Source organism: Marmota monax, unplaced genomic scaffold, assembly GCF_021218885.2.
Source record: "Marmota monax isolate L192 unplaced genomic scaffold, Marmota_monax_Labrador192_F-V1.1 WCK01_AAM20220418_F8-fsc00914, whole genome shotgun sequence".
NCBI lineage: Eukaryota > Metazoa > Chordata > Mammalia > Rodentia > Sciuridae > Marmota > Marmota monax.
Genome location: NW_026694792.1, coordinates 113,245 through 126,907, shown reverse-complemented (window position 1 = coordinate 126,907; position 13,663 = coordinate 113,245). Strand labels below are relative to the sequence as shown.

Genomic DNA, 13,663 nt, shown 5'->3' with positions numbered 1-13,663 from the left:
ACCTTTGGGCAGCTGAGTTCCAAGGTCTTTCTCAAAACTGAGCCAAAATCTGTGTTGTCCCCCTGTCTTTTACCCTCCAAGTGTTTCCATACTAGAAGCTTTGCTGACTCATTTCATTGAACTTTGCTTTGTCCTTGGATGTCCACACCTTCTCAAGTGACCCATCTATATACTTTTCTCTTGTAAATTAATCATAAGCCCCTCAAGGGCAGGAGCCTGTCTTCTATTTTAACCTCTATTCATTTCAATCCAGGGAACATGATGTCAACATGTGATGTGATGTCTGCCCTAGTAACCAGGTCCCTGCCCCCAAGAGTTGACTGATCAATATGAACTCACTAAAAGGATGCATTGATTAGTGTTCCATTCTGACTTTTTAGAGCGGGACAAGCCTTGAGGCTGTGGGCTACATTGACCCATCACTTGCCCTTAATTCTGGCTGCTTTCAAGTTCATGCCCACCTCCCTGGCTCATAATTCACATGCAAGTAAATGGATGCTGCTCCCACTAAAACCATCCTCTTTGTAGTTTTTTTAAAATATATTATTTATTGTCAATTGACCTTTATTTTATTCATTTATATGCAGTACTGAGAATTGAACTCAGTGCCTCACACATGCTTGCCAGGCAAGCATTCTACCACTGACTGAGCCACAACCTCAGCCCCTCATAATTATTTTGGGCAGGCCAACATGGTCTGTATGGGAAGTTATTTTGCCAGGAAGATATGGCTACACAAGAAGGATTTCTATACCACATACTTGAAACTCTGAGGCAAGATCTTCTTAAAGAGCTTCCAACTTTGAACAAATCCTGAGCCTCAGTTTTTTCATATGTCAAATAGGAAAAGGTATAATGTAAGGGTAAAAGAAATTGAAGTTAAAGCGTAAAGGTTAAAGGGTAAAAGACCAGGTGCTGTAAAAGTTTCTAAGCTGCAAGGTCTGAGTTAAAATGTAAAGGAGGTATTGTTAAGTTTCTATATTACCTGCAAAACCTGAAATTTCTGTAGCTGTTAAGACAATGCTTAGAACCGCCCAGTAAACATTTCCCCTGATTGTCTGGTTGTTTAATAACTGAAGGGGTCTGTGTGGTTGCACGCAGGCCTTGCAGGGCCTGAACCAATCAGTTTGAATGTGTACTCTCCTTAGGAATGACCTATCACTCCAGCCTGACCTGTTCCCGCCAATGAATGAACTAATCATGTTTAGGAGTTGTTGTTCAATTTTCCCGCGCCTCATGATGATTTGTTCTGATGTATACAAAGCCCTCTGCCCTCTCCAAAAAGTGTACTTAAGCAATCCTCAGCCCCTGCTCGGGGCTCTGGGCTGCTTTCCCTTCTTGAGTGGGCACGGAGACCCAGCATGCTGGTTCAATAAATCCCCCTTCTGCCAATTGCATGTGTGGTCACTTGGTGGTCTCTTTCTCCGACGTTTCGAGGGACCCTTACAATAATACCCTCAGAGATTGCTGTAAAAATTCACTAACACATTTAACAAGGTATAATCACCAAAATGAATGGTAGTTATTATCTCAGCTCTTGGGAAAATTATCTACACCAAACCAGCCCCTGTCAACTATGATTTTTTCAAATGACTTCTCTCCTGAGGATTAGGAATGTGCATGTATAATGGTTGTAGACATATGGGAGGAGAGAGAATAATTGAGTAATTCCTCAGACTAAGGTGACAATGGAATGACCATGCTCTTGGCTCCCGTGGAGTCAGCTTTTCCAGTTGGACACCACTCCATCTCTAGAAAGCAGGTCTTGGTCTCAGACCTACTAACCCAAATTCCTGAAGATAGCCACTATGGAGACCCCATGGATCTAGATGACTTTGCCTATGGTTAGTGTGCCAAACAAGGCCAAGACTTTGGCTGGCCCAGTCCTCTTACTCAGTTTCAGAGGCTGGACATTTCTCAGGAACTGCCTCACATTCTGTTCCCCTCCTCCAGCCTTCATTCAGCCCCCAAGGTGCAGCTGTCTTTTGCTGCTCCCCTCACAGCAGCTGAGACAAAAGCAGCTGAGCAGAGGTGGGTGAAGGGACGTGGCCATTTCTGCCACTTAGGAAAGCCTTCTTCTGCTGAGCAGCTGTTGGGGTGGCTTCTGGGTTATGGATTACCCAAGTATGTACTAAAGCCAACCTCCATAATTCACCCAGGCCTACTATTCTTCCTCTGACTTGAAAAATCCACCATTTCAAACACCACCAAAGTACTCTTATGAAAAGATATCATGTTGGAGATGGATTCCAGTCAGGAAAGCAAGTAGCTTCTGAAAATATACCAGAAAGTTCAAAGTAGATATGGCAAGTTCTTTCCTATGTGGGATTTTTCTGGACAGAACAAAAAACAAAGGGAGTCTGTCCTCCCTTTTGCCATCAAACCCGAGAGGAAGGCAACACATTTTCCTCTGTCCATTTCATAGGCAAAAGGAGGGACCTGTCCAGATCTCACAATGAAGCCAGGAAATCATTTCCCTTACCCTGTGCTTCCAGGGATTCTTGTTGAGGTAAACCACAGCTTGTCCCAGTCCCAATGACTTAACTGTCATGGGGTGCCCAAGACTGAAAGGATCCTTGGAACACAGGACTTTCAGTGCTAAACCCCTATGAATTAATTGTTCAACCTTGCCTGTCCCCAAATTAGCAAGTCATGGCCAACGGTCACCAGACTTCGTCCTGCTCTGGAGTTGGCAACCCATGGAAGCTGGAGATGATCAATGTATCATCTGACTGGATGAGATGGCTACTTCCTAGGACGTTGCGTGGTAGGGTCAAGCTATTATGAAAAGCCTCCTGTGATGCTCTGCCCCATTTTCAGCCTTTCTTTCAATAATTCCCTTTCCTCTCAACTATGATCCTCTATACAAAGCAAAGGTAATGGGAGAGGTGAGAAAAAACAGTCTACAAGGTTGCTTTCAGACAGCCACATCCTAGGATTATTACCATCCCCATGAATGCAGACACATTCCAGGACCTTCCAAGGCTTTGAGGTTTTTTGAATAAACAAAGTGCCCCTCAGCAAAACTTCTCAGTAGTTCAGGAGTCAAAAAGAGGCTGACTGTCCAGTCCCTCGGGGGTCAAATGACATGTTATCTTAAAGACATTGAGGTCTGTCTCAGGTAACACAAAGATGGTCTTCTCTGGTTCCTGGCCTATTCTCCAGAGTTGGTTAGTTTCTTTATACACACACACATACACACACACACACACACATTCACATACGTTTTATATATATATACACATTCATATGTGTGTGTATGTATGTGAACACACACATATGAATAATATAACCATCTTGTTCTCTGACGGCTTGAGAAGTCTTATATGAGGGTGAGTACGACAGGTGCCTTGAAAACACAGGATCTTGAAGCTGGGGTGGCTCTGTCCATCAGAGGAATTGAGGCTCCACCTATTCAAGAGGAACTCCCCAGAGCTGTATGAGAAAGGAGCCCACCCCCCCATCCCCCTGCCATTACTGACCCAAAAGAGCTTCTGCTAGTTCTCTCTCAACAACAACAACAACAACAAAAATGATTCCCTCTATCCAGCACAACCTCCTTGGGGAGATTTTAGCCCCTAATGTCCCAATCCAAGGATGACAAGTATCTGTCCCCTAAGACAAAAGGGCCTTGAGGAGCCATTGGGGAGGAGACTGACAAAGACAAACGTAGGCTGAATTAGGCACCATCCCCAGCTGTGGACCCACAGGGCCTTATGAAGCTCAACAACAAACACGCCGTCTTCCACAAGGCAGGCAAGCCTAGTGTTGGGGCTGGGCCACCAGAGAATTCTTGCTGGGAATGGAATCTGGAACAGACTCTATGGTCAACCGTTTTCAGATCAGAGGAAACAGAGGCCTTAGACACCAGCACCAGAGTCTCCATTCTGAGGTTGCCTGAGGACCATGCAGCTTGGGGGACAGACTGGAGAAACCTAGTTATCTTATATTTTCCAGGGAGACTATCTGGCCCACATCAATGCCCCCCTACTTTCAGGGAGCCAGAGAAGACCAGAAGCCCAGCTGCCTGGGAGCTTCTCTTCCCAGCTTCTGGGGAGCAGCTCTGCTGCCGAACAGGGCTGGAAAGCTGTAATTATCCAGACAGGATAAGAGCTATTTTTGGAAGGAGCTGTCCTGCTGCCAAGGCTTTTGACTTCCTAAACTAAAACAAGATGCACAGAAAAAAAATGGGTGAGGGTGGGGGAGGACAGGGAGGAGCCTTCTCTGTCAAAAACATCAAATCTTGAACGAAGGGAAATAGTGCCCCCTCCCAAAGGTATAGATTTAAATTAAGAGGTAAGCAAGAAGCCAGTTGTTAATATAACTCCCCTGGTTTGGGGAAAGAGGGTGTAACTGAACCCCCTTACCCACCTCTTGCTGACTCCCTCTCTCCTAAGACCCTCCAAGGGTACCTATTCAGTCTGTTCTGTTTATTTTGACATTTGAATACAAACTATTACAAATTGTTATTTAAACGTTTCCTGTCCATATCTTATCTTCCCAACCAGATGGTCAGTTTCTCACTGCCAAAGAACGTTATGTGTGTACTATGAGATTTTTCCCCAATCATGCCTAGAGTGCTAGGTATCTGAATAAAAATTGTCTATGAAAAGGAAGGAGGGAGGGTCGGAGGGAGGGAGGGAGGGAGGGAAGGAGGGATTTACTGTTTTACAAGGAGGCAATCTCTAAAAGTGGCTGCTCCCACCTACAGCTGAGCCCAGGGCTGGGGGCTGGATAATGGCAGAGGAGGTGGAAGCTGCATTCCTGGATACCTCCCCTTCAGCTGCTTGGTTATCTAAGCTCAAGTTGTCCCCGACTCATTTGTTTTCTGTCTGTAGTCAACTGTTTGGCCTGGGCCAGCCAGCCCATGGATGGAATCTACTAGAGGTCATTGCTAGGTGTTGGATAAGAGAGGAATATGACAAGAGAAAGAATGAAAACAGGAAGAGCTTTGACCATCTTATCAAACATGGGCCAAGAAGAGCCAAAGTACTATGGGAACAATAAATACACTGCAAAATCAGGACGCTGCCAAATTTAGGACAGAGGACTGCCAAAAGCAGAATCCACCTTATGCCTTTCCAAATTAAGGACCCAAATAGTGTGTAACCCAGAAAAGTGACCCCTTTCTGGAGTGCCCCTGGCAGGAGAGGAGGGAGTTAGGTGGGGACTAATCCAACGCATAGCTGCCCTGTCTTCCCACAGAGCACTTGGCAAGATTCATCATCTGCTAAAACGTCTCTGTTCTTTCTCTCCAGGGCTGCAACTAGCTCATATAGCACTTGTGCAGATCTCCCTCTGGGGAGAAGCAGTGCCACAGGTGCACAGCTTGGCAAGTGGAACACAAGCACACTTGTGCAATGGACAAACTACCCAACCATACCAAGCAGCTCTATATCCCTCCACACCCACTTCCTTCAGAGGACTAGAGGAGGACTTGAACAACGGGGTGGGGCACTGGATGGCTGGAAATAACTTCCCAGTGGCATTCTTACCTCTTCATCTGTCATAACAAAGAAGTAGAAGCCAGGCATTCCCAGGGGGCAGCAAGTGGAATCAGACAGTACCAACAGAAGGGGAAAAAGAGAATTTTACTAAAGATGTCTGTTGAGAGCCACAGCCTGAGGGGCCCCACAGGCTGTGGCTCTCAACAGATGTCCAGTGAGAATAGGCATAACCTGATCCAAATCCCCACCTATTCCAAGTGGCCCAAATAACAATAGCTAGCATTTACTGAGTGCTCACTGTGGACAAGTTCCATGCTAAGTAGTGAACACAATAACCTAGAGAAAGCCATTATTTCCACATAACCTGTGGGAAACTGAAGATTGGAGAGGTAAAATAACTTACCCAAGGTCATAGTCAGGAAATAGTAGACCTGGGGCTCAAACCCAATAAAACAATCCCAGAATCCATACTTTGTTACCTTCCTGTTTTATCGAGTTTTGCTCCCTCTGAAAGACAGAGCTGCCCTTCTCTTTTCTTTGCAATTTATCATTCAGAGGGCTCATCCTGGTTGGGAATGGACTGGATTCCCAGGGCTCTCCTCCCCAATAACTTCTTCATCCAGATCCCTGGCGTCTATAGTGTTCATGGGACTGGAACTTATGTTGGGCCACACAATGCTCACAAGCAAGTAGTCCCTGATGCTGAGATTTACTCTCTGAGGGCTCATCCCCACCATCCACTGTGACCAGAGAGATCAAGAATAAAAACTGAAAGGAGAATCCTGAGGTCCTGAGGACACTTATGGCTTCTAGCCTTGGCCACAAAACCCACTGATGACCACAAGGAGAAGGTCCAGACATACATGGAGACCCTTTCTGGGCAACAGCTATTATATCCCCAGGTCATAGTATTGGGGATTGAGGAGGGTCGAGGAGCCAGAGAGACACATGAATTAGTCTGGAGGCAGCTCTGAAGAAAACTATGAAGCAGGGAGTTTGCTTTGGTGTTTTTTTTTTTTTTAAAGGACATGATAAGTAGGACCAGGTAAGCCAAAAGGCTATGAGGCTTAAATCATTCTTCATTCCTGCAGTGACTTCTCATTAAGAGGAGAATCTTGAAAATGAAAAAATTTCCAATTCCCAAAGGGATGGCGCTAGTGGTGAATTTATAGGCAAGACAAGTTGTTCCTCTGCTCCTTTAGGTCAAAACCCCAGCAGGGACTCTACTAAAAGACCAAGCTCTATAATAGAGTAAAAAGGCCACCCTCTGCCCCTCAACGTTTCTCACAATGAACCCAAAGGAAGGAAAAGCACAGACCTCTTAGCCACCAGATGATTCGATTCTGCATTTCCTCAGAGACATCTGAAAATAACAGACTGATTATTGCTTTCTTCTGTCTGTGGGATGACACCCCTCCCCCCCATTACATCATCTACCTTTCTAGCTCCTTATGTCTCCACCCAAAGGTGCCCTCAGCCCTCCATTCTCTCCAAGAGGTCCTCCCACTTAGGCCCAAATATCATATTCCCCTTTCCCTCTCCCTTCCTTCCACCCTCCCTCTTCACCACCATTAATGTCTTCCCCCTCCTGTAAGCCCAAGTCTCAAGTCATCTGTGCCCTACCTACTCCACGTTGATGCCAGAAAATTTACCTGAGGCCCTTATTCTTTTCAACAGCCCTTACCAGCCCTCACCCCAGCTCAGTTCTTCATCTCCACTCTCAGGAATCAGCTTCCGATCCTGCAAACCACTCTCTACTACCTTCCATTGAAAAGTTAAGCAGCATTGCCTGGAAGAGTCAATGCCTGACGCCAGGCCCAAGCATCATCATCGAGGTCATTAACTTGGAGCTCAGAGAAGCTGGCAGAAAAGTCATGGAGCATTGGGCTCAAAGATGGAACTAGATTTGACACTGGCCGGAGGGCAGCCCTGAGGCCCAAAATGAAGAGGGGGGCCTTTCCTGCCCACCCCAATGTCCCATCTCACTAAATTGGGGCTGCACTTGGGCAGTATGCTTCTTCACATACCCAGGAAGAAAGCATTAAACCTTTGAATGGGTTGTTTGATGGTGTGCTTGGGGGCCTGAGGCACTTCCCTCAATGGTACCCGACCTGGAGACTCCTTTGGTGATGGTGGTGATGGTGGACTTGCCTTCTCTCTCTGGAACATCAGGTCCTCACAGAAAGGGCTTGAGTCCATTTCAAAAAGGGACACTAAAGGGTCTAGGGGAGGAGGAGACTTAGGCTCAAAATCAGGTGTTGTCGGCCGGCTTTGGGGTATTTCAACTTCAGGATTCAGTAAGGCCCACCATGAGGAGTCAGGCCCATACCTAGGTAAGGACCGAGGGGGTAAGGGCCGAGGGGTCAGTTCCACTTCTGCATGGATGGAGGGCTTTCGGGAGGGTTCTGGATACCTGAGTGCAGGTCCTGGGGACATGTAGATAGTTTCTGGGGGCCTTTGCATTTGCTGCTTATGGACGGGCTCTGGAGTGACAAAGACGAGAGATTTGTGGGGGCCCTCAGACCCTGCTCGAGATGTCACACGCTGAGTTGACTGTCTTTGTGGAGAGATGGTGGCCTTGCGGCTGACCTCACGGCCAACCTCGCTGTCTCGGATTGGGGACCCCATGTTGGACTCCACCTCTGATGACATTATGACCTTTGGAGAATGCTTGGTCTCGGTGTAGGCAGGATGCTTGTAGAGAGTCTCAGGAGCTGAATGTGCTGCTCGGTGTCCACCATCTAAATCTTTAAGGACAGAGAGTTTGAGGGATGATGCCATTTTCATATTCCTTTGAAAGGCCTTGGGTTCTGAACGAGTTGAGCTGTGATGATCCACTTCTGGCTCTGGGCTAGCGAGCCTTCTATGGACTGTCCGATGGTCTACCACACGGCTGTGGCCATGCTCTGGGCTAGAGGGACGCTTTGGAGGTCTGACCTCACCAACACTAAAAATCTTTCGAGTGGTCTCTGTTTGTATTGCCTCATCCTTTGGATAGGCTGAAATCCTACGAGGAACTCTGACCCCTTGAGGATTCTGGACCTTGGAAGGTGGGTCTTCTTGCAAGTTATGTAATTGCAAGCTATCCTTCTGGTCCATAAAACTTAAGCGACGGGTGGACTTGGCATCGCGGGGTGAGATACGATGGCCAACTTCACGCCCTGGCTTGCTTTCACCACTTCTTCGCATTGCTTCCTCTCTGACTGGACTAAGGTGCCGATGTACACTTGTAGAATGGGAAGCCGGTGTCTGAACTTGCTGGTTCTTTCGATGAGGAGAGTGATGGCGGTGTGCCTCTGTTCTTATTCGGGTCTCAGTTCCCCGATGGAATTGTGCTGTAGAGTGGACATGCCCTGAATGTGGGGACACAAATCGAGAGTAGTCTGATGCTGAATGGGGAGTAGTGGGAAGTGCAGCTTCTAATTTTTGCTGGGGAGAAGGATTCAAAGAGACAGCAGCACTTCGGTGGCTTGAGGAAAGAAGGTACCCATGTCCCCGATGAGGGGTGGAAGTAGTAACCTCAGCCCCTTTATGTGCTGAAACTGCTACCTTGGACCCAGTTTTATTTGTCTTGACCACCTGAAAGACTGTGCCCTTCTGGGTAGATGCCATATTTTATCGCTGGCTTGTCTTCAGGATCCTAATGAAGCCTGAATATTTACCCTCATTTTTAAAAAGCTGCTGTTCTTGGACTCCCACAAAAGTGGCTGTTGTTCTGTGTGTCTCAAATAGTCCCCTTAGCTACCTTTCTGTCTGATGATGTCATAAAGGAAGAAGCTTCCTATTAAACATCCTGTTGTACATAATTCTTTAGAGAAACCCAAACAGTACCTGAAAGAAAACTGAATTTATCTTTGCACTTGACAGTACCAAACCTTTGGCCAGGTTCTTAAAAAAATCTGGATTTCTTTGTATATAGAGAAGGTTTCCTTACTCTCTCTAGGTTCCAAGAATTTTCAGAACTCATCCAGAGAAATCAGCCTGAAGAGTTATGAAACCAAGGCTACTCAAATCAATCATGCTGGGTTAGTCCCAGATTTAATAAGGTATGTTGTATTGTACAAAGTTGCCCAATTTTATTTGAAACCACACTGTATGTTAAAGTCAAAATGTAGACCTCCAAGTCACATGTGGCAGCACATGCCTGTAATCCAGTGACCCGGGAGGCTGAGATGAGGATCACAAGATCAGCCTATGCAACTTAGTGAGACCCTTGTCTCAAAATTTAAAAATGACAAGGGCTGGGAATTTAGCTCAGTGGTATAGTATTCCTGGGTTTGATCCCCAGTATATCTCCCCCCAATACACACACAAAGATAAAGCTCCAGCAATTTCCAGGTTTCACGGGTGTTTCAGTTGACTCTGGGTTAAAAATCTAGGTTACTCAAGTCTCATATTATTGGTCCTTAGTAGAAGGGATCTGGATTTAGTATCAGTTTCAATTATAAATGACTAATACCTTGGACAAGTTACCTGACTTACCTGAGTCTTAGTTTCTTCATCTGGAAACCACTTCCTGGTATGTGGGTGACACACAATAAACGTTTGGGTCCTTTCTCATGATGCTCTCCTGTCAGCAATCCAATCAGCTGGACTTTGGTTCCTCTTGATTAGAACAGTGACTTTCCAATGTGGAGGACTATTCTGGATAAAAGTCTGTTGTCTTTCTCTCCCTTTTATAGGTCCCTTACCTGTCTTTTGGACATAGACCCTATCATATCCAACATTTCTGTTATTTACTCCAAAGGGTTATCAAGGTAATTAGTGGTCCGCCTCATTTTCTGTGCTCTATAATGACCATTCTCTTCTGTTAAACATTTTTCTTCTAATGAGTTATAAAATTGTTCATTACTAATTATGACATTGATTTTAGTTTTAAGAATTCTAAACCTTTTTTTCTCCCCTAAATTCAAAGTTTTTTGTAGAAGGAATTGCAAAAAAATGAAATCACCCAAAGAACCACTTTACTATTTTTTTTTTTTTTTGTACCTGGGATTAAACCCAGGTGTGCTTAACCACTGAGCAACATCCCCAGCCCTTTTAATATTTTATTTGAAGACAGGCTCTTGCTAAGTTGCTTAGGCTGGCTTTGAATTTGTGATCCTCCTGCCTCAACCTCCCGAGCTGGTGGGATTACAGGTATGTGCCACTGTGCCCAGCCCACTTTACTATCTTTTTTATATTTTTTAGATGTTGATGGACCTTTATTTTGTTAATTTATTTATATGTGGTACTGAGAATTGAACCCAGTGCCTCACACATGCTAGGCAAGTGCATTACCACTTAGCTATAACCCCAGCCCCAGTTTACTATTTTAATAAGCATCTTTCCATATATCTTTCTATACACTTCCATATGTAGATATTTATTTATAAATTTATAGGGCCCTATTATGCCTACTAGCATAGTACTAGTAGCATTATTCCATAAAGTTGTTGATAAATTCATTCTATTATTTTTTAAATATTTTTTTTAGTTGTAGTTGGACACAATACCCTTATTTTATTTACTTATTTTTATGTAGTGCTGAGGATTGAACCCAGGGCCTCGTGCATGCTAGGCAAGTGCTCTACCACTGAGCTACAACTTCAGCCCCTCTATTATTTTTTTAAACCAACCTTTTATTGCTGGGCATTTGGCTTGTTTCCAGTTTTTCAAAATTATAAACAACACTGAAATAAACATCCTTTTATGTAATTATATCTTTTTCTCCTTAGGACAATAGTTCTTTATCCTAGAGCGAGATGTGGTGGCACATGCCTGTAATCCCAATGGCTCAGGAGGCTGAGGATCTTGAGTTCAGAGCTAGCCTCAGTAATTTATCAAGGCCCTAAGCAACTCAGTGAGACCCTGTCTCTAAATAAAATAAAAAATAACTGGGGATGTGGCTCAGTAGTTAAGTCCCCCTGAGTTTAATCTCTGGTTCCAAAAATCTTTATCCTGGCCTCTCCTGAAGAGTTTTTTGTATACCTTTTTTTTAGTTGAGTGGACCTTTATTTATTTATTTATTTATTTTTATATGGTTCTGAGAATTAAACCCAGTGTCTCACACATACAAGGCAAGTACTCTACCACTGAGCAATAACCTCAGTCCTCCTGAAGAGCTTTTAAAGGCCCCTTTTTGGGCTGGGGATATGGCTCAAGCGGTAGCGCACTCGCCTGGCGTGCGTGCGGCCCAGGTTGGATCCTCAGCACCACATACAAAGATGTTGTGTCCGCCGAAAACTAAACAATAAATATTAAAATTCCCTCTCTCTTTCTCTTTAACAAAAAAATAAATAAAGGCCCCTTTTCTACCTCTACTGAAATAAATCAGATGGTGGTAAGCCTGAGCATCAATATTTGTTAAAAATGCCTTAGATGATTCTATGTACAATTATGGTTAAAGACCATTGTTTTAAGATAAAGACCTCTGAATTCTATTCAGGTGGTGCATGAACCAGCAGCCCAAGTGCCACCTGGGAGAGTGATAGACAAGCAAAAGCTTGGACATCACCTCAGACCTCAATTCCAGAATATACATTTATTTATTTATTTACTTACTTACTTAATTTATGCCAATGATAGAAACCATGGCACTATAGCTCACTATATACTGAGCTACATTCTCAGCCCTTTTCATTTTTTTGAGACAGGGTCTTGCTTAGGTTGCCCAGGCTTAAAACTCATTGAACCCCATCCCTATCTCTTCATCTATTCTGTGGTTTTAACCTATTTATTGTCTTCACAGAATGAGTTCAAACCTGCGATCCTCCTGCCTGAGCCTCCTGAGTGGCTAGAATTACAGACATGCAACAAAATCCATATTTTAACAAGATTTCCAGGTGATTCATCTGTAAGATAAAATTTGTGAAGTGCTGGTCTAAATGGTATTTCTGGATCAAAAAACATTTACATTTAAAATACACTCAAAAATCTCTCTGTAGATAAGTGGCACCAATTCATATCCCCAACACAGATGCTTGATTCCCCCCTCTCCCACCAAACTTAGATCTTACCGATATTTTTCCTCTTTAGTTATCTTATTTTAATTTACATTTTTGATTATCAGTGAAACTAGACATCTTTTAACATGCTAACTGGTTACTTGTTATGCTTCTTTTTAAAAAAATATTTTTATTAGTTGTTGATGGCCACCATTTTACTTGTTTATTTATAATGCAGTGCTGAGATTCTAACCCAGTGCCTCACACATGCTAGGAAAGTGCTCTACCACTGAGCCACAACCCCATGCCCTTTGTTATGCTTCTTTTCTGAATTGCTCTTTGCATGTTTTTCCATTAAGGTGTTTGTCTTTTTCTTAGAAGTTATTAGATCTCTTTGGATATTAGGAATATAAACCTTTTAGTCATACAATATATTGCAACTCTATCATTTGTTGACTTTATCCTCATTCAGCCATTATTTTATATTTTTAATTAATTAATTAATTTTGTAGTTGTAGATGGACAGAATGCCTTATTTTGTTATTTTTATGTGGTGCTGAGGATCGAACCCAGTGCCTCACACATGCTAGGCAAGTTCTCTGCCACTGAGCTACAGCCCCAGCCCTTACATTTTTAAAAAATCTATTTTTTAGTTGTAGGTGGACATAAAACCTTTAGTTTTTTTTAGTTGTCAATGGACTTTATTTATTTATATGTGGTGCTGAGACTTGAACCCAGTGCCTCACACATACTAGGCAAGTGCTCCACCACTGAGCCACAACCCCAGCCCCCAATACCTTTATTTTTATGTGGTGCTGAGGATTGAACCCAGTGCCTCGCGCTCACTAGGTGAGCACTCTACCACTAAGCCCACCACCCCAGCCCAAAATTTTACATTTTTATATAGTAAAATTTAAAAATCTCTTCACTTTGAACCCACTCTAAGATTAATAAAATTGTCACATATTTCTTAATGTTTATGTATTTATTTTTAATTAAAAATTTTTATTAATCAGACATATTTTTTTGGTACAAGGACTCAGCTTTTATGTTTTTCCAGATGTTTGGTCAGATATCCCATTATCATTTGTTAAATTATTATCTAACTTGATACACATTATTTAATATTCTAAATTCCCAAAACTTTATACTTTAGTTCTTTCTTTGGACTCTTTTTATATTATATAAATATTCATTTCTATGTTGATGCCATACTGTTAATTATTGAACTTTACACTATTCCTAAGTATGTAATAGTATAAATCCCTACTCTTGCTTTTCAGTATTGCT

General features: G+C 43.4%; 1 protein-coding gene and 1 long non-coding RNA gene across 2 annotated transcripts; one reads left to right on the top strand and one right to left on the bottom strand.

Moving 5' to 3' along the window:
- Positions 1 to 6,721: 6,721 nt before the first annotated feature.
- On the bottom strand, positions 6,722 to 9,316 carry LOC124080027 (uncharacterized). Its single transcript, XM_058573091.1, has 2 exons — positions 7,475 to 9,316; positions 6,722 to 6,810 (listed from the first exon to the last, which is right to left on the bottom strand). The coding sequence occupies exons 1-2, from the start codon at positions 9,057 to 9,059 to the stop codon at positions 6,722 to 6,724; spliced, it is 1,674 nt and encodes a 557-aa protein (XP_058429074.1). The 5' UTR covers positions 9,060 to 9,316.
- A 189-nt stretch (positions 9,317 to 9,505) lies between these two features.
- LOC124080025 (uncharacterized) lies at positions 9,506 to 13,347 on the top strand. The gene is made up of 2 exons (XR_006847556.2): positions 9,506 to 10,204; positions 12,178 to 13,347. It is a non-coding gene; the product is annotated as an uncharacterized LOC124080025 (long non-coding RNA).
- The last annotated feature ends 316 nt before the right edge of the window (positions 13,348 to 13,663 follow it).

What these genes read in the sequence shown, in the direction of transcription:
- LOC124080027 (XM_058573091.1), bottom strand. Translation starts at nt 9,059, where the DNA reads ATGGCATCTACCCAGAAGGGCACAGTCTTTCAGGTGGTCAAGACAAAT. An exon ending in GTTTAATGCTTTCTTCCTGG is followed by an intron (nt 6,811 to 7,474) that starts GTATGTGAAGAA and finishes TGTTATTTTCAG; the next exon opens with ATGTCTCTGAGGAAATGCAG.